Source organism: Macadamia integrifolia, unplaced genomic scaffold (assembly GCF_013358625.1).
Source record: "Macadamia integrifolia cultivar HAES 741 unplaced genomic scaffold, SCU_Mint_v3 scaffold1718, whole genome shotgun sequence".
Classification (NCBI taxonomy): domain Eukaryota; kingdom Viridiplantae; phylum Streptophyta; class Magnoliopsida; order Proteales; family Proteaceae; genus Macadamia; species Macadamia integrifolia.
The window spans coordinates 2,534-23,002 of record NW_024868324.1 but is presented as its reverse complement, the minus strand read 5'-3'; the positions used below and the strand labels follow the sequence as shown (position 1 = coordinate 23,002).

At 38.2% G+C, this 20,469-nt stretch overlaps 2 protein-coding genes across 4 annotated transcripts; both read left to right on the top strand.

Annotated features, from left to right (window-relative positions):
- Positions 1 to 6,289: 6,289 nt before the first annotated feature.
- Positions 6,290 to 7,744, top strand: LOC122064706 (hyccin). Its single transcript, XM_042628467.1, has one exon. The coding sequence runs from the start codon at positions 6,580 to 6,582 to the stop codon at positions 7,624 to 7,626; it is 1,047 nt and encodes a 348-aa protein (XP_042484401.1). The 5' UTR covers positions 6,290 to 6,579; the 3' UTR covers positions 7,627 to 7,744.
- Positions 7,745 to 13,976: 6,232 nt separating this feature from the next.
- On the top strand, positions 13,977 to 18,474 carry LOC122064707 (protein SIEVE ELEMENT OCCLUSION B-like). Of its 3 annotated transcripts, none has more exons than XM_042628471.1 (7): positions 13,977 to 14,533; positions 14,634 to 14,744; positions 14,855 to 15,303; positions 15,462 to 15,571; positions 15,857 to 16,002; positions 17,194 to 17,724; positions 17,806 to 18,474. In XM_042628471.1, the coding sequence occupies exons 1-7, from the start codon at positions 14,345 to 14,347 to the stop codon at positions 17,884 to 17,886; spliced, it is 1,617 nt and encodes a 538-aa protein (XP_042484405.1). In that variant the 5' UTR covers positions 13,977 to 14,344; the 3' UTR covers positions 17,887 to 18,474. The 3 variants fall into 3 exon arrangements, with proteins under 3 accessions (XP_042484405.1, XP_042484403.1, XP_042484402.1); XM_042628469.1 differs by having other exon boundaries at positions 14,855 to 15,360; positions 17,830 to 18,474; XM_042628468.1 differs by having other exon boundaries at positions 14,855 to 15,360.
- Positions 18,475 to 20,469: the final 1,995 nt, after the last annotated feature.

Here is a 20,469-nt window from a genome sequence, read left to right as displayed (position 1 = left end):
ACGAACGTAATTTAGGCTTCCTAAAAATCTTTGTAATTGGGTTTTATCAAGGATTTGGCCAGGGAATTTTTCTCCAAAGGTAATGGCACGATCAATAGGGGTAAGAGTACCCTTTTCAATTAAGTGCCCAAGGAACCTAACCTTGGTAAGAAAGAATTCCATTTTTCTCTTTGATAAAACAAGACCATTTGATTTAATAATTTGATAAAACGTTCTTAGGTGTTTGAAGTGTTGCTCAACATAATTTGAGAAAACCAAGACATCATCAATATAGACAATGGTGAATTGTCCATAAGGATTGAATGTCATTCATAATTTTCTGAAATTCGCTTGGGGCATTTTTGAGGCCGAATGGCATTACGTTCCATTCATATAGGCCAAAGGGGGTTGTGAAGGCAGTTTTATAACGATCCTTATCATGGATTTGGATCTGCCAGAAACCAGACTTCATATCGAATTTGGAAAAGATTTTTGCTTGGTAAATTCTTTGTAAAAGGTCCTTTTGATTTGGGATAGGATATCTGACCCATTGGAGGGCATCATTTAAGGGTTTGTAATTAACTACTAGCCGAGGAGTACCTCTTTCTATTTCAGCAGCCTTATTAACATAGAAGGTTGTGCAACTCCAAGGTGAGGTACTGGGACGGATAAGTTTTTTGGCTAAGAGATCATTAATCTCTTCTTTGCAAGTCTCAAGAAGAGTTTGATTCATTTGGGCAGGTCTTGCCTTAGTGGGGATTTGAAGGTCTGAGAACCCAGTAGCATAAGGTAGGGAAACCATATGCTGCTTACGGTGCCAAAAGGCATCAGGAACATCAGAGCAAAGATTGGATTCAAATTTTGATTTAATTTGATTAATTTGTTGGATGGTTTTTGAATTTTTAAGATGATCAGAGATTCTCTCATGAAGAAGCTCATCTTTGAGAAAATTTAATTGTTTGATTTTTCTGATACTTTGGTCATTAGTATTTTGGGCTTGTAAGAATGGAAAGACAATTTTTTTGTCCTTGAAATTTTGTAGAAATTCCATCCTGGGTTATTTTGAATGGTTTGATTTTTTCTAAAAATGGTTGACCAAGGATTATGGTTTGGTCAAGATCTTTAGCAAGGATGAAAGTTTGGGGAAGGCAAAGGCCTTGGTTGCAGACATGGGTATTTGAAAGTTTGTATTGAACATTCAACCCAGATCCATTGGCAGTGTTAAGACGTTGAGTGGTTCTTTCATAAAATTGGGTTGGAATAGCACCTTCGTTGATGCAATTGGCATTAGCACCTGAATCAACTAAGGCAATGGCAGAAAATTTGAATGAAGCGTTAATAACTAAGGTTATGCGAACATACCAATTTTGACAGGTTATGGTAGACACAAAACCAGGGATTGTCGAATTTGGTTCAACGATTTCTTGAGTTGCAAAGGGGTTAGTTAATGGTTCGTTGTTTGAAGCCTGTTGGTTTTGATGTCTGTTTAAAAAGGCTATTTGTTGCTTAATTTGTTTTATTTCATACTGCAGAGATGCAGTAGTAGTTTCAAGGGATTTGATTCGTCCAGAATGATCAGGGATAGTTGGTTTTGATATTTTATCAAATTTTTGCATAATTTGATGAAGGTTGTAAGGTTGAGGAGAGTTTTGGGTAGAGACATTGTTTCTGAGATGCTCAAGGCAGGCCTTCTTTTGTTCTGGGTCTGCTAAGCTATCAATATAATCAAAAATATTTGAGTTTGGTGATGCACGAAGCATCCGGACAGATTTGGGAATACAATCCTCACAACTAAGACCAATTATACAAGAATCACAATTGCATGCTTGAAAATTCTCATTATTGGAAGAGCTGGAAGAATCATGTTCAGAGGCTTGGATTTGATTAAGTTTGTGGTTTTCATCCTCAGAAGAAGATGAAGAAGTTTCTTGGAATAGAGCGAGAATTTGGGTTTTATCTTGCTCAGATATTTGTAAAGAATTGATTTTATTTGAGACTCTGCAAAATTTTGCTATATGACCAGGTTTACCACATTTAAAACATCCTTGTGTGGTTTTATCTGGATTTTGATTCTTAAAATTTTTAGGTGCCTTGAAAGGCTTTCTATATTTATTATATTTTGGCTTTGAAGGAGTTTTATGGTAAAACTCAGGGGTTGTGAATGGTCTGTGAGACACATATTTTTTGGATTTGTAAAAATTTTTATAAAATTTACGAGAAGATTTATGTTTATGTTTTGACGGAGGTCTGAGAGGTGGAAATCCGAATTGTTCACAGAATCCACCAAGTTCTCGTTTATAAAATTTGTTTTCTTTATGGATTTGTTTCTTGAGTCTAATATCAGTGCAGAGGGCTAGACCCTCTTCATGGATTAGACTAATGATTTGGCCATAGGACATTTGATCGTAGGGGATGATCCCATCATTTTCCTTCCTAAGGCGTTGTTTGATTTTTTCAGAAAACAAAGTTGGTAGACCTGTAAGGAATTTCTCTTTCCAACAGGGGAGGTTGGCATCAGGTCTAGTTAAAACTTTAGTTAAGAAAGTATCTTTGTACCATTTGAAATCATGTAATTTCTTACATCTAAGGTTTGATAATTGTTCAGCTGTTCTATCTTTGAGACGAGAAGGGTTTCCTAAAAAGTAATTTGCAATGCTGAAAATAAGGGTATTAACAGCATCCTCAATAGGAATTCCTTCACCATCAAGGAGGGGAACTCCTTCAGGTGTAATTTGAACAGCCATTAAAATTTCAGTTTTTTGAACATCAGTCAGAACATAATCCCACCAACCTTTGAGTTGGCCAGTGAAGCCAGAAACAAGTAAGGTAGCTACAGCACTATCAGGTGTATTTTTGATTCGATGTGCGTTGCTAACCATGGTCATTTCTTGGAGTTTGTTCATGAGATTATGTTCGGAAAGACCATCTATGTTCCATTCATAGATGATACCACTCTGGTAAGAAGCCTGAGGAGCAATTCCTCTAGCCTCAATTTGGAGGTCAGGGAAGACCGGGTGTTGATTAGAACTTTGACCAATTTGATTAATTTTTGGAAAATCATCTTCTTCAGAACTTGAGGAGGTATCTGAAGAACATCCTATAATGTTGCGGACACCCCTATTATTTGACTCAGCTGAAGGTTCATCTGAGGGCTGATTTTGGACAGGTGTTTGAGGATCACTTATATGTGCTTCAGCAGCATTAAGGATAGTTAATCTTTGATTAATTTGATCTAAAACAAAAGATTTGTTAAGGGCGAGTTGTTGTTTTAGGGGAATATTGTATGGTTTGAACAAAGAAACAGAAGTTGGAACCGGAGCCGGTGTCATAGATGAAGAGGCAACGGGTTTTGTTTGGACAAGGTTTTCAACTCTTGAAAGTTGATTTCCTATAGTTTGAAGACTTAAATTTGTAAAGTTTAATTGTTCAATTTGTCTTCGGTTTGGATCTTCTTTGTCAGTAATTTTGAACGGAGAAGCTATTATCTCATTATTTTTGTAGTTATGTTTGATGCTTTCTATCGGAGGATGGATAGCATTAGTGGTTTGTCCTTCATAAAGGGTCCAGGCTTTATGAGAGGTTGTTTGAGTACATACTTGATTATGCCAAGGATAGTAAACATTATTATCCTGGGCATAGATATCAAAATATGTAAAGAAGAAAACATTAGTTTTAAGATTTGTCATAAAATTATACCAATTTGTTCGGATTTGAGCTTGTTGTTCAAGATTAAAAGTTTTTAAGAACCATTCGCGTTTTTCTTTGTTCTTTTGAGACTCAAAATCAGTTCGAAGTAAAGGTTTGTCAATTTGATAATTTGTTTCGACTTGAATCATGTAAAGTCCACCATTTTTGGGATCTTTAGGGGGAAGAGGTGGTTCAACCTCAGATTGGGTAGGAGACCTCTGATCATGGGTCTCAGATGGGGTTGTTTCTGGAACAGTAGAGGTGGCTTCGTATGTTCCATGGACAATATTTTGGTTATTTTGAACTCCAACAAGGTTAGGGAGAGGTGGAGTTGTTCTAGTTTGAGAAACCCATTGGTTTATGTCAGAAGAAGTCGATGCTTCAGAGCATGATCTTCTGGAGCTTTGGTAAATCGGAGGGGGAGTTTGTCTGTTAAATCTAATAGCAACTAATCCGTCTGAATCCTGAGAAATAGAACGGATACTTGTGTTTGAAACTTGTGGGGGAATAGCAGTCGTTTGCAGCTGCCATTCTTCAGGGAAAGAAATATCTTCCCAACGACAGAGTTTGGGGTAAACAATTTGACCCTGAATACAATCAGTTTCCAGGTAGAGGGTTTGACCTTTTGGGGATATTCTTTTGGCTCTAGGTTGAACAGATTTCATGGCTTTGTATTTTATGCGATGGATAATGGAAATTGGAATGGATCCATGCATTAGTTTGTAACCATGAGTTTTAAGGTTAAGTTTGAGTGAATGTAAGATGTTTGGGTCTTCTAAGGCTATGGACATGTCAGGGTAAACATTAAAATGGACAGGTCCATAACATAAACTTGTTTCAATGGCTCCTAAAAGGGAATCATTGAACTCAAGGAACCTTTGGTCACGAAGGGCTAACAACATAGAAGTGTTGAGTCCTTCTCGGTGAAGAGGTTTGATGGCCACTTGGACTAAGCCAATATGGACATAATTATATTTGCGGTCTTTGTATAAATCTTGTAGGGTAAGTGGATCAAAAAGTTGGATTTCTTGAGTTTGAGGGGTAAAATTTATAGTTTGTTCTACGGTCTTGACTGTTTCGAGTCCGAACCACTCTCGATCATAGAGATCATTTCTTGAAATTTTTGGCATATCCCAACTTCGAAGTCTTCGGTTAATTCTTGAGGTTTGTTCATCATAATCAAGCACATTAGAACTTGTGCTTGCCTCACCTGCCGATCTCATCGACATGGAGCGGGGTAATCGACTCATAATTTGAGAATTCTTAAACTTGGGGTAATCACCTAGATCTAAGTTTTAAGATGGTATTTCCAACATGACTTGGGCACAAACGTGGTCTTACACTCTTCTGCCACTCCTCCCAAGAATCCAAAGGCATATACCGCGTCGAAAAACTTAAAAAGAAATAATTACTCAAAAGAAAAGAAATCTGCAAAGAAATAAACCGAATCCACCACCACCGTGGCTTTGATACCAGATTACGGCGTCATCCTCCAGCAAATTCAAAGAAGTTACCTCCCGTCGGTCTCGACGGACAGCCACTGCAAAGACCTCCTCGACCAAATAAGTTTGGTCCAAAAACGTCTGCTAAGACGGTTATAAACTAGCCGACATGGTGCAGTCGTTAAATTACACCTAGTCAATTAACCCCGGACGACCTTTAATATATATATATATATATATATATCTTTGAACAAATTCAATAGTTTCTATAAATTGATTCAAATGAGGATTCTGGAAAGAGCGACGATGATTATATTTGCTCCATTGGTGCTAATTCGGGTTTATGGGGTGATTGGATCATGAAAGGATGTAAACGGAATGAATACGAATTGAATATCACACTTTTTATATCTGCTTCTTTTTTTTCTTTTCTTCTTTAATCTTGGAACGAATTCAATAGTTTCTATAAATCGATTCAAATAAGGATTCTGGAAAGAACAACAATGTAGTTTGTCTTTGTCTGGAGAAGATGGAAATGCTAGTCAAAGAAAAATTGGAACATTCTGTTGCAATTATATGGAGTTGATATTTACAATTGTATTCTACCAAAAAAAAAAAATGAAGTGTTCTCTGTCTACAAGAGGCCCTACACCCACATATAGGGGTGCGACCCTAGGTAAGGGCATAGTGATCATTGCATGCCCTTGTGTTTATGGGGCAGGGGCCTCTCATATTAGGAAACTCTGTCCTAAAAAAAAAAAAATAAGGGAAGTGTTTCTTTCGAGAGAGTGCAGCTCCTATTCATGTGTGAATACCAATAGGGAGCACACAAGAAAGCATCAAAAGAGGCTTCATTTTCCTTTACCTGGGCAGGCAGGCCAATTCAATACCCTTCCATGTATCTAGGTGCACTAGCTACACTCTTCACAGAAACGATTTTCCAAAAAAAAAAAAAAAAATGGAGAAAAGAACCCTGACCGCTTGTGTATCTCTGCACCTAGACACAAGTGGGGATAAAAAGACACCACTGCCCTCCCAGATGCCTCCACAGAGCCTCCCATTGGCTTGTTCACTGGTGCAATGGCCACGCAAGTGAGTACTCTTGCCAAAGAAAATAAAATATTTACAATTGTAGTATTCTGTTACTTTCTCCTGCTAAAACGCATCCAATTCACATACGAAAATAATCCCGTACGTCCCTGGTCCATGGATTTATAATCTATTAAATGAAGATAGAAAATGTAGATTCTAAATCCACGGACCAAGAATGTACAAGATTATTCTAATACGTAAACTTGATCCGACCTCTGTTCAAAGACATGCTATTCTTCATCTTTTTAACTATCCATCCTATTTTCCCTCCACTAATCTCTCACAAACCGTTTCCTCTCTTTCAGGCATTTTTACAACCACAAAGGCTTTGTCCTTTCATCTCTCTCTCTCCCTCTGTCTCTCTCTCTCTCTCTAAACAATGTCTGTCCGTAGCTCCTATGATGCTTCAAAATTCAACTCTGAGGAATCAATTGCTAGAGCCCATTCAGCCATTGAATCGCTCTCTTCCATCCTTGGTGATCTACCTCCTTTTCTCTCCTCGGAAAACCCTGCCTCCTATCTCCTCCATGACATTGAACTTGCAGCCAAGATCTCATCACATCTCCGGCAACCCAATTCCGGTGCCGGCAATAACCCCCTTTGCCGATGGCTTTACGACACATTCCAATCCTCTGATCCAAATCTTCAACTAGTTGTATTAAGGTTCTTGCCAATCATCTCTGGAATTTACCTCTCTAGAGCCATTTCTCGAAAGCCCTTAGCCGGATTTGAGGCTGTACTATTAGCTCTCTATGCCCATGAGACCACATCAAGAGCTGGCCAAGCAATCACAGTTACCATCCCATGCCTTTCACGTTCAAGCATATATCATGAATCCAAAGTGTCTACCAATACCAATGCTAGTGGTCTCAATATAGCTGTTTTGTCACCAAGCCTAGAGCCCCATGGCACTGTTAGAGCAACAAAGAGGGCTCGTATTGTTGGTGTGGCCTTGGAGCTTTATTTTTCCAAGATTTCACTCATGCCCATAGGCTCTAAGATTGATTTTTGTGAGTTTTGTGTGGCTTGGGCTGGTCAAGATGGGGATATGTTCAAGGGGATTGAAGATGATAAGGAACAATGTTCTTCTAGTAATGAAGATGAAGGTGTTGTTAATGGTGGAGGAAATGTTTCTAATAGAGAAGGAGAGGAGAAAGGGGGAAGGATTCCTCTACCTTGGGATCTTCTACAACCAATTTTGAGGGTATTAGGTCATTGCCTCGTGGGTCCAAATAATTCAGAGGAGCTGACTCAAGCTGCACTTGCTGCCTCTAGGTCTTTATATGCAAGGGCATTGCATGATGTTAACCCTAGAGTGATTCTAGCCACTGAAAGTCTTCTCAAGCTAGGGAGGATAGCATTGGATTCAACTGATAAAACAGATCCAACAGACATCTTTACAGAAGACAATGTCATCACCCTCTAATGCTTCTTTATTTGGGTTCTTTTGGTTGTGTTTTCAGAATTCTTTTTTTAAGTCAGTGACATGAGAAACATGCATTTCCTCCTTTGTATCCATTGAATTTAGTTATGCTTGTTGGATATGTATGTCCATCAAATTCGGTTTAGTTAATTTTGTACAGTAATTTCGAACGTAAGAGATCCCAATCCGATCCCTTTCGCTGTAAGAATTGGATTTCAGCCAACAATGCTAACTTGGGAATGTTTTTACAATTGTAAGGGTTAGATATAAAAAGGAAATTTGTGTGCTTACATAGATTTTTCAATGTGTTTGTACAACTTTGAGGAAACATGTAAACTGACAAATGCCCTACAAGCATGATTATCAAATTAGGTCCAGTAGACACTATCTTATCCCTCCCTGCTACTTAGCTTCATCATACCCAAATTCAGTTGATATGGTGTCTTCATCACCACCTAAGACGTGTATGCTTTGAAAATTATTTTTTGAATAACTAGAACTAAGGAAGAAATATTTGGAAGAGCCTACACATAAGACTTATCACCATTTAACTGAGATTCTGTCCACTTGTTAGATTGTCTCTTTCCTTTTACTCTCATCTTTCTATTATCGTCCTTCTTTTCTCATCTCTTATCTTGTCATCTCTTCCTTCTCCTTTTTTGATTGGATTTTTTTCGAAGGAAGTTTACTTCACTCTTCAGCCAAATTTCTTAGACTTGACTTAGGAAAATATGATATGGATAAGGAAACTATTTGCTAAATTTCATTACCATATTTGATCAGATTTAAATTGGTTATACAATCATGATTCTAAGAGTTTAAATTTTCTTTTTTCCATTAATTTGACTTTAATTCTCTCCATTTCCCTTCACTTGATACATTACCTCCACACACACACACACACACACACACACCTTGCCAACTAGGGCCAATATGTGTTAAGGTCGAGACAATCATGCCATCAACCCTTCTCAAATTTTTTTGGTGCTAGGAACATTTTTCCCTGTCATTAAATGTCTAAATTTTTTTTTTTTTTTTTTGAAAAAATAGGTCCATTCTGTCAATTTTTTCCGGAAATTCATGGGCCAAGTGCCAATATATTATATATGCATAATTTAGATTAAAACCTAATGTTAATATATTTGGACAAAAAGGTGCAAATGAGCAATCACAATTGAACTATGAAGATTAGGGTTAGACAGAAGTTGTGAAAACACTGCCAAGTTGTAAGCATTTTTATTCCCTTGCCATATGCATAGTAATTGATTTTGGAATGGGTATTAATCAATGGGAAAAAGAACATTCTTTGGTCACATTGCTGCTATGTTGTTTAGAGACAAGAGTAAGATATAACCACCACCCCTCCTGTGAAATCAAAATTTTCATCTATGTCAATGCCCTTGTGCACACTCTTATTAGCCCTCACACGCTCTCATTGGCCCTTGCACTAGTACAAGGCTACGCGATTAGGCAATGATCTCTTTTTCTTAATTGAATATGGAAATTTGAATTCATTTAAGAACTTTTTGACATTATATTTAGAAAATTCATGACCATTATTAGTTGGTTTTTTCTTTGGTGGGTGAGAGTTTTTTTTAGACCATACACCTAGATGCCCCATGAGGCAAGTTTGATGGTTAGGCTTGATATTTTATAAATAGATAAAATGGTGGACCCCCGAGTCCTTTATTTTTTTTTTTCTAACCTAGGCCGAACCTTTTTTTTTCCTGACTACTCCCCCGAGCTCAGTCAACCCCACAATCATTGAACCGAGTCATTAGCGGGATTAACCGGAAAGCCAAATTAATTCCGTTATGAGTGGTTCAAGGTGTGCCTAGTAGGAATCAAACTTAGGACGTCTGAGTCTATGGCTCATATCAAGTTCATTGCTCACCAACTACGCTACCCCCTTGAGTTGACCCCGTGGTCACTTGTTCACATGTTAAGTTTCAAACAAGAAGAAAGCATTTAAAAATCTAAGAACATGATTGCATGGACCTTTTTATTTTTTTTCAAACAACTGGTATCACTGAAAGTAATGAAGAGCACTAAACACCCCGTCTGAGTGGCCCCAAGGAGGTAAGAGGAGTCGAACTTAGAACCACACGCTTACTGGGGCGAGATCCCTTGCCAACTCGGCTAACCCTTGGGGTTTACATGCGTGCATGGACTACCAAAAGAATGGATGCCAAGAAATGGGGAGGTATATGATCAAATTTAAGTCTAGATTTTAGAATTAGACATGGCCAATTCAAAGGAAAGCGGATCAAGTCCTCGTAAGAGAATCATTCTGGTACAGGGCTGATTCGCACAAATAGAATCTACCCAACAACCAACTCTGTGCTGGATTCCATTTGTATGAATCTGTCCGTATGAGAATGGTTCTCGTACGTGATCCATGCTCAATTCAAAGTACTATTTCCTAGATATTTAATGATCATAATTTCAATATTATCATTTCATATGAAACACTGGGTATTTAATTTATAGATACCCTCTAGTTAGCATGGTAGAGAGAATTGGGTTTTGTTTAATTTCCAAGGGATGATTCATGAAGATCCTCTTTCAGAATTTGAATTATTTTTAGTTTCAAATTATTCACTCCAATATTTATCTAGGGAATCCTCAAAAGCATAAATTTCTTGAATCTCTCATTTTGATTATGATTAGGATTGAATAAGTTGATTAACTGATATCATTTGAGAAAAGAACAATTCCTACGAAATCCAAATACAAAACCAATACCCAAACTAGTTTAGTCCTCCAATGGAAATGGGTTTTACTAATTAACTTCAGGAAAACCTCAGAGTTAGCTCACAGGCCCATATGAACATATAACATGGGCTATGGTTACATCACAGTTTATTAGATGCATTTTCCAGCTAAAAAACCACCAGTAATTCTGGTGTTTCCCATTGGGCCACAAGATATCTTCCTGAACAATAGAAAGCTACCTAAGCGGTTAGCCTCTATTATATATGTTCCCTTTCCCTTTGATTAGTTTAGACTTTGGATTGGGTAAGGGGCACCCTTGGTACAACAGTAAGGTATGAATATTGCGATTTGGTGGTTAAGCAGTTGAAATAGACTCAGGACATTCTCAGCGTAAGGCTACGTAGTTCTTGCCCCCACCCAGGACCTCGTACAAGCAGGAACCTCGTGCATAGGATACGCCCAGAATTTGGATTGGCATAATTAAAGGTACATGAAGGCTTTACACTTTGTTTGACATCACAGTAGTATAGAGGGATGGCTTGAAAAAGGTACTCTTCAGGAAAGCATGGACTTTTTTTACTTAGAATCACCGACTGGTTTGCTGTGAAATTATTATGATAGGAGAGCAAAAGGAACAAGGATGAGAGTCTTCAAACTTCATAAAGAAGGAAAAGTGCAACCAAGGGAACAAATTTTAAAGGAGATTAGTACCAAATTCTAAACTGCAACAAAGGAAACTAACTGAATGTAATGACTTTTTTGGTTTTTTGGGTGTTTGATGTGCTATGCTAAACTTGCCTCACAATTAAAACTAGATCGAAAGTTAGATTCTTTGCTTACTCTTTAGTTTTCCTTTCCCCCAATAGCGATGAAAAGCTCCTACTTCACTCTTGCCTACCGAGTGCTCACTGACAATTGAGTGTCAATTGGCTAAAGTGAAAGGCCTCTTTGGATTGGCATAATTAAATGTGCAGGAAGGCTTTACACTTGATTTGACACCACAGTTATAGTAGTATAGAGGAATGGGTTAAAGAAGGTACAAGGATGAGACTCTTCAAACTTCATTAAGGTTCTAAAGTGCAACAAAGGAAAATAATTTAAAGAAGAAGGAATCCAAATTCTGTTTAGAGTAGTGCTTCTTTTTATTTTCTAGAACAATTTCTAAATACCTTTTAAATATTTTAATACATTTTTAAGGGTTACAATGAGATTTTACAACATTCTGTGATTAAAAGTTCAAATAGATCCACATATGCATGCCCAAATAGCAATTATATACTCAATTTGTAAAGACCCATCCTACAAAAAACAGCTCTGCCAAAACATAGTTTTCAGTTTTCTATCATTCCCTGTTTTCGTACAAATCTGTCCGTACGAGAATGGTTCTCGTACGTGATCCATGCTCAATTCAAAGTACTATTTCCTAGATATTTAATGATCATAATTGCAATATTATCATTTCATATAAAACACTGAGTATTTAATTTAAAGATACCCTCTAGTTAGCATGATAGAGAGAATTGGGTTTTGTTTAATTTCCAAGGGATGATTCATGAAGATCCTCTTTCAGAATTTGAATTATTTTTAGTTTCAAATTATTCATTCCAATATTTATCTAGGGAATCCTCAAAAGCATAAATTTCTTGAATCTCTCATTTTGATTATGATTAGGATTGAATAAGTTGATTAATTGATATCACTAATAAAGGAAAATTTGAGAAAAGAACAATTCCTACAAAATCCAAATACAAAACCAAAACCCAAACTAGTTCAGTTCTCCAATGGAAATGGGTTTTACTAATTAACTTCAGGAAAACCTCAGAGTTAGCTCACAGGCCCATATGAACATATGACATGGGCTGTGGTTACATCACAGTTTATTAGATGCATTTTCCAGCTAAAAAACCACCAGTAATTCTGGTGTTTCCCACTAGGCCACAAGATATCTTCATGAACAATAGAAAGCTACCTAAGCGGTTTGCCTCTATTATATATGTTCCCTTTCCCTTTGATTAGTTTAGACATTGGATTGGGTAAGGGGCACCCTTGGTACAACAGTAAGGTATGAATATTGCGATTTGGTGGTTAAGCAGTTGAAACAGACTCAGGACATTCTCAGCGTAAGGCTACGTAGTTCTTGCCCCCACCCAGGACCTCGTACAAGCAGGAACCTCGTGCATAGGATACGCCCAGAATTTGGATTGGCATAATTAAAGGTACATGAAGGCTTTACACTTTGTTTGACACCACAGTAGTATAGAGGGATGGCTTGAAAAAGGTACTCTTCAGGAAAGAATGGACTTTTTTCACTTAAAATCACCGACTGGTTTGCTGTGAAATTATTATGATAGGAGAGCAAAAGGAACAAGGATGAGAGTCTTCAAACTTCATAAAGAAGGAAAAGTGCAACCAAGGGAACAAATTTTAAAGGAGATTAGTACCAAATTCTAAACTGCAACAAAGGAAACTAACTGAATGTAATGACTTTTTTGGTTTTTTGGGTGTTTGATGTGTTATGCTAAACTTGCCTCACAATTAAAACTAGATCGAAAGTTAGATTCTTTGCTTACTCTTTAGTTTTCCTTTCCCCCAATAGCGATGAAAAGCTCCTACTTCACTCTTGCCTACCGAGTGCTCACTGACAATTGAGTGTCAATTGGCTAAAGTGAAAGGCCTCTTTGGATTGGCATAATTAAATGTGCAGGAAGGCTTTACACTTGATTTGACACCACAGTAGTATAGAGGAATGGGTTAAAGAAGGTACAAGGATGAGACTCTTCAAATTTCATAAAGGAGGAAAAGTGCAACTAAGGAACTAATTTAAAGGAGATTAGAATCCAAATTCTAAAGTGCAACAAAGGAAAATAATTTAAAGGAGAAGGAATCCAAATTCTGTATAGAGTAGTGCTTCTTTTTATTTTCTAGAGCAATATCTAAATACCTTTTAAATATCTTTAAACATTTTTAAGGGTTACAATGAGATTTTACAACATTCTCTGATTAAAAGTTCAAATAGATCCACATATGCATGCCCAAATAACAATTATATACTCAATTTGTAAAGACTCATCCTACAAAAAACAGCTCTGTCAAAACATAGTTTTCAGTTTTCTATCATTCCCTGTTTTCGCATTGTTTTTGGATTCCTAAAGTTACAAATTCCTTTTTAAGTCTATGTATTATAATAATTTTGTAGGAACTAAACCCAAATGTTTCACAAGAATGGGTCTACCCTAGCAGTACTCATCCTACACCACTATGACAAAACATGTAGTACTATTTCACTTATAAAATTGAAACCCTTGATCCAATGATAGAACCCATCAAGTAGATAACCAACATAACCTGTTACCAGTTGACATAAAGAAATTAAAATACAAAGTTGGGTTTATTAACAACTTTGTGAAATAACTTATGTGAACCTGAATAGGAATGTATTCAAACTTCAGAATAATACATACCAACACACCACACACCGATTAGATACCCTACATAACTAAATATTATGACAAACCAAAAAGACATGCAAGTGCAAGCTTTTACTGGTTCAAGCTCCTACTACCATGCATAAGGTACTCGTCTCAAGGAAAAGAAAATCAAAACAAAAAGAGAACTAAAATTTATTTGATCATGTTCCCTTGACATGGCAGTAGCATTTTCTTTTCTATAAAGTTCCCAACCATTTGGAAGCATAAAGAGACTAAATAATGGGATTTGGAACCAATGCCTAGCCCCATATAGAAGCAAAGAAAATTTTGACTTTGTTCCAAAGTTGGTTCCCCATAAGAATCTCCGTCCTTTTAATAGCTATATATGCTAGCATTGTATCCAAAAATGAAACAAAGGAAAAATATACATTAAGGGTACTTGGCTGGGCCTTTGTACAAAAAACAACTCATCATCGCATTCTTCTTCAAATTGGATACACCAAGAGAAAGAAGAAAACAAGTTTAGAAAGATGGCAACCACTCCCATTTCAAAGATACCACAATAGCAACAACAACTGATGGCGCCGCAGCAGCAACACAGTGAGGGTCACGATCAATTCACCACCTCAGATGACAATGTAATGATAAAGCAGATCTTGGCCACCCATGCTAATCATAATTTCCACAAGGTCGACCTCAGGCCCCATCTCCAAATCATTAAGAAAATCGTCCAGCACTCCACCACTCTCGAATGCACCAATGTTCACGTAATTATCATCTTTTTTGTCTTAATCTTCTTCTTTTTCTTCTTCTTTCTCTTGCCTGTGCTTTAGTAAAGTTTGTATGATTAAAAAAATGTACGTATAGGACGAGGAAGTTTCTTCACACATGGAAAGCTTGGACGAGAAGATCCGAAAGGTCGACTTCGTAGGTATGCTTGAATCACTGGCTTACACTATACACAAGATCTCCAATGAGGTTAGATAAATAATTGCACACTCTTATGTAAAATATTCACACATAGACATTCATATAAGTCACATCGAAATTGATATACATTTTGTTCTTCTCCTTCTTTACCATGATAGATATCGTGCAAGTGCTTTGGGGGTGGAGATGCACACTGGACAACAGTGGAATTGTTGAAGTCCCTATCAAAATTCTCTTGGGATGCCAAGGTGGTGGTGGCCTTGGCCGCCTTTGGAGTCACCTATGGGGAGTTTTGGTTGGTGGTGGAACTCTATCAGACACACCCTTTGGCCAAATCCATAGCACTACTAAAGCAATTACCTGACATATTTGAGCAATTGGAGAAATTGAAGCCTAGGTTTGAAGCTCTTTGGAGCCTTATCAAAGCCATGCTCGATGTGACCAAGTGCATCGTCCAATTCCATGAGCTGCCACCTCAATACATCTCCCCTAACCAACCACCAATGTTGGTGGCCACCGCCCTCATCCCCACTGCTGTTTACTGGACCATTAGGAGTGTCGTTGCCTGTGTATCCGATGTTATTGGCCTTATTGGTTTGGATCACAAGTATGTAATTTACATATCTCCCTCTCTACCTTCTCCACTGTTCATTCACCTTTGTTTGTAAGTCTTTTCTCTCTCTTTTTTTTTTTTATTATTAAATATTTTTATGCATGACTAAATACATATGAATTGAATATCTGCTATGACTACTACAATTATAGATCTATTCCCTTCACTGTTGAGGCTGGTGAGCTGTCCAACTTAGAACACAAGGTCAACAAAATACATGAACACCTAACCAAGCAACTCGAAATTTGCAATCAGCATGTTGGTGAGTAGATGCAATCTCTAGACCTAGATATCGATTTTATTGAGAGCTATTTGGGGCCTTGCTGATGGTAATGTTGAAGGTGGGGGTTCTTTGATTTATTTGAATTGTATTGCATGGGTATGCTCATGAGTCTTTTGTTTTTCATTTTCTTTTCTTATTAATTCAAATCTGATCTTTTAACGAAAAGAAGAAAAGTTGATAATTGGTATGAACAAAGTTTAGTTGATTGAATCGATGCTAGCGTCCTCTAATTTTTCAATTTTTGATATCCTGGTGGTGTTGCAGATGAGATGAAAGAGCTCGAAGCTTATAACCCTCTAGTACAACTGTTTGAAACGAGTCAGGTGGACAACATGAATATTCTCAAAGCATTGATTCCCGCTAGCAAGGATGATTTGCGGCCGCTTGTTTATGGGCCCACTAGAACAAGGGTTCTCACTCTCTCTCTCTCTCTCTCTCTCTCTCTCTCTCTCTTAATCACATTATGCAACTTCGAGTCCCGATCAGCTCCACATGTGTGGAGAGTACATAAGTAATCGGCTGACACGTGGTCCAGCAATAACAGGCCACCTTTTCTTCCCAACTGCTATCTCTGGGAGTACTCTGGTTTTGGAGGTGAGGAACGAAATTTAGGGGTTCTCCTTGTTTTGAGAGCGAGAGAGAGATGTGTGTTTGTCTCTCCTGTATCCCGTTTGCTGCGGATCGGAAGAGGAAGGGGCATGGGGTTTTCAGAGAGAACGAAAGAGGTGCATGAGTGGGTAAAAATCGTATGCAATTCCGATCTGGTACAATTCCGTAAAATACCATATTCATGGGGTGACACGTGTATTGATACCAATGCAATGGTCTAGATCTGGTACAACTAATAAAACCTTAAATCAGTGAAGTGTCATTTAAATCAGATCTGGACCATTGCATTGGTATCAATACATGTGTCACCCCCTGAAGGTGGTATTTCACATAATTGTACCAAATCCAAATTGTAGAAGATTTTTTTCCGTGCATGAGTTGGATGGGAAGAAGATGATGTGGGTCCCACTCTTTTCCATTAGAAAAAAAAATAAGAACTTGGAAGCGAAGCTCTTTTCTTGCCGAGAAAGGATCAACTATTTGTACGATCACCTGGAGTCGATATCAAATACTTGTCCTTTTTACTTTCAAATATATCATTTTTTATCCTAAAAAATGGGGACTAATGTTGGATGTTGATTCGTACGATCAGGTGATCGTACGAGCAGAGCAGCAAATCCAATCTCTAGATTGCCAGTTATTTATTGGCCACCTAATACTCTCCCCATATTTGGAGAATGGATCTCTGCGCGTACGATCACCTGATCATACAAGTCAGCGACCAACACCTGTTTTCTTTGTTCTCAAATATACCCCTCTTTATCCTTATAATGATAGAAAATGGAACAAGTATTGATCGCTGACTCGTACGACAGGTGATCGTATGAGCAGCGGATTCTATCTCCTATATTTGGATCTGATCCAGACTATGCAACTTTCTAGTCATCTCGATTCTCGACTATAAATCTAATACTAGTTTACTTGAAGCTTCACTCAATTATTGGTATTTGTGTTCATTTTGCATGTAAATATGTACATTACAACACAAGTAGTTTGGCATTGAAGTGCTCAGATATAAATGGTCGTTGTTGTTGATATCGGACTTGTACATCTCTCGAGAAGAATTTACGATTTTTAACCAGATCATGTGCGAGATGAGGTGGTACGTGAAACAAAAAACTGAAATTTTGGGTCTCCAAAGGATCATCGGTCGGTTTGAGTCTGGTTTCCAAGTGGTGTGGATCCCCGTGGTGGACAAGACTCTCCCATGGACCGAAACCATGCAGAGAGACTATGATCGATTGCAGGCCACTATGCCGGAGTACTCGGTTCACCAACCTTCTTTGATCAATCCAGGAGTGATTAAATACTTCAAGGAGATGTGGCACTTCAACAAGAAGCCAATCTTGGTGGTTTTGAATGGATTGGGTAAGGTTGAGAACCCCAACGCCCTCCATATGTTGTGGATCTGGAGAAGCTTTGCCTTCAATTTCTCCAGCAACCAGGAGAAAGAACTCTGGAGTTCAGAGACCTGGAGACTTGAATTCTTGGTTGATGGCATTGATGAAGATATACTCCGTTGGGTAAACATTATATCATAATCATGACAACTATTTTTCTTCTTCTTCTTATCCAATATTGTTTTATTGATTCTTGACATATAGAAGAAAAATAATTATTTTTTGCAGGTGAAGGAGGAAGAACAATTCATTTGCTTATATGGAGGAGAAGATATAATTGGATAAAGAAATTCACGACGAAGGCAAGAGCAGTGGCACAAGAAGCAGGCATACTATTCAAGATGATGTACGTAGGGAAGAGAAACCCGAAGGGTCGAGTGAAGATGAACATTGACATCATCACAACAGAGAACCTTAGCGATTGTTGGAAAAACCACACACTCATTTGGTTCTTCTGGAACCTACTAAAGAGCATGTGGTATTCCAAGATGAAGCATGGCAGCACCATTGATAATGACCACATAATGCAGGAAATCTTGACAATGCTAATCTTTGATGGAAATGAGCAAGGATGGGCATTGATCGTAAGGGATCAGAAATCATGGCCAAAGCCAATGGAGAATTGTTCTTGAAATGCTTTGAGGAATACAATAAGTGGAAGGAAAACGTTGATGGTAAGGGTTTCATTCAGGCACTCAATGATCACTTGAAAAAGCTACACACATTGGATCACTGCAATCACCTCATCCTTCCAGGGATAGACGGAATGATCCCCGAGAAGGTGCTCTGTACTAAGTGTGGGCACCCTATGGAGAAGTCTGTGTCTGTCATTTACAACTGCTGCAACAATTAGTTGTGGCTCTCACCTGTTGCTCCACTCCAACCTATACTACCATTACTAAATGAAAACATGCTCTATGTGCTTTCATTATCATAATATATATATATATATATATATAAAATGTTAACTTTTGTTTACTGATAAGAGCGTTTAGTACTCAAGGATTCCAAATTACATGCTTCTAGAATCTATGGAGTGGAAATCGACCAATCAATCTTACATGACAGAGACCAAGCAAAGTCAGCCAAACTATTTTCCTCCCTCGGAATAAATGTAAAGTACATGATTCTAAGTCATGGGATCCTCTACAATTCCCTAATTATGCAATGTGGTATAGTTCTACCTTCAGCATCTTATACGTGTCTCTAGCAACGTGGACTACTAGGATGAGGAGAGAAGGATGGAACTTCACCAGTACCCTCATGGATCGGTTCTTTGACCAACCCGATTAGATCCAACATCATCCCTCTTTTGTCTCTCAACCTGAAACAAAAAGGAAAATTTGAAAGGAGCTGAAAGGAATAAAGCAGGAGTGAGTTGGTCTCTGATCCCCAAACTGTGGCAGTGACTTTCTCTTGCTCTTTCACTTCCACCTCTTTTCCAGTTCTCACTTCACCTCTTACGTTATTTTTCTCTTTTTTTTTTTTTTGTCAACCAAGGTGTTTGGGCCACTTACACGCACCTCGACTAATCCTCGGGGAGACCAGCATAGCAACCCTCTGGGCCACTTACACGCACCTCGACTAATCCTCGGGGAGACTAGCATAGCAACTCACAGTCATGATCTCCACTTAAATCGCAGATGCACAGATGGGGAATCGAACCTAAGACCGTGCGCCTAATCCACATAATCCTGAGTTCGCCCTAACCATCTGGGCAACCCACGGGTGGATATAGAATAAATAAGAAAACACACACACACACACACACACTCACACAATGGGTACGATAGGGTTCGATCCCATGACCTCCTCCCCTGGGTGCCGGCTCCACAAGCCGAAGCTACCACCACTAGGCTATCCTAATGTTCGTACGTTATTTTTCTCTTGAGACTGTTAAACCTAGGTTTAACTCTAGCAGTTGATGAAAGTTCTTCAATTCCAGACCTTATCTCTCAAATCCTTCTCTTTTCTTCTTCATTTGTTCTCCAACTCTTCTTCTTCTTATCTCTTACACAGGTCACAATTCACATATTCACAACAATGTATATTCCATACCTTCAGATTCTGAAATCAACCAGGGAAGACATAACAGTAAAAATCGCAGAGCTGCAACCTAGGTCTTTCATCGATTTCAAATTGAAAAGGGGGAAAGTGTCAGTATGGTGGAATAAGATCCAACCATATGGATTGGGTTGGGTCATATGAGATCCGCCCAAAAGCAGCTGGAGATCAATTTCCTCTCTCTCTCTATCATGATCATCCACGTCGCCAAGGACACGTGTAACGCTGGAGGTAGAATTGCACTGCACTACAGAATTAGGGAATCGTAGAGGATCTGCTTCCAAGCTAGGGGTGCATCTAGTTGTCACAAGTAGGGGTGTCAATTGGTCAGGCCAGTCCGGTCTCAATGGGGTCTAGTCGGGCCTGGCGGGCCTATGTCCTCGAACCATGACGTACTTATTTAAAGAATGAGTCGGTCTCAATCGGTGTCATGTCAGGCTCGATCAGGTTCCAAGCTTTAACCGAGCATTAACTAATCGGGCTATAATCGGGCCTTAAATGAAATAATGTACCAATAAACCGTTAAATGGGCCTTAAACGGTTTTTATTTTTCTTAAATTTAAGATACTTTAATTAATTTTGTTAAATCATCAACAATTTTAAAAAGATATTACACTTAATTATAGTCAATAATTGATTAAAAAAATGTCAATATATACCCTATTTTATCCCAAAAAAACCAAAATACATATATAAATGTGTCAGTCCAAGTCCAACTTGCAAAAAAGCCGGGCCATTCGGGAGGCCCATCAGGCTTACCCTTGCACCGTGTACTACCTATTTATAAACGGGCCGGTCTTAGGC

Excerpts from the sequence above, each read along its gene's own strand:
- LOC122064706 (XM_042628467.1), top strand. The coding sequence starts at position 6,580 with ATGTCTGTCCGTAGCTCCTATGATGCTTCAAAATTCAACTCTGAGGAA.
- LOC122064707 (XM_042628468.1), top strand. The coding sequence starts at position 14,345 with ATGGCGCCGCAGCAGCAACACAGTGAGGGTCACGATCAATTCACCACC. Across the intron at positions 15,572-15,856 it reads AATTTGCAATCAGCATGTTG|ATGAGATGAAAGAGCTCGAA; the intron begins GTGAGTAGATGC and ends GTGGTGTTGCAG. Across the intron at positions 16,003-17,193 it reads ATGGGCCCACTAGAACAAGG|TTTGGCATTGAAGTGCTCAG; the intron begins GTTCTCACTCTC and ends CAACACAAGTAG.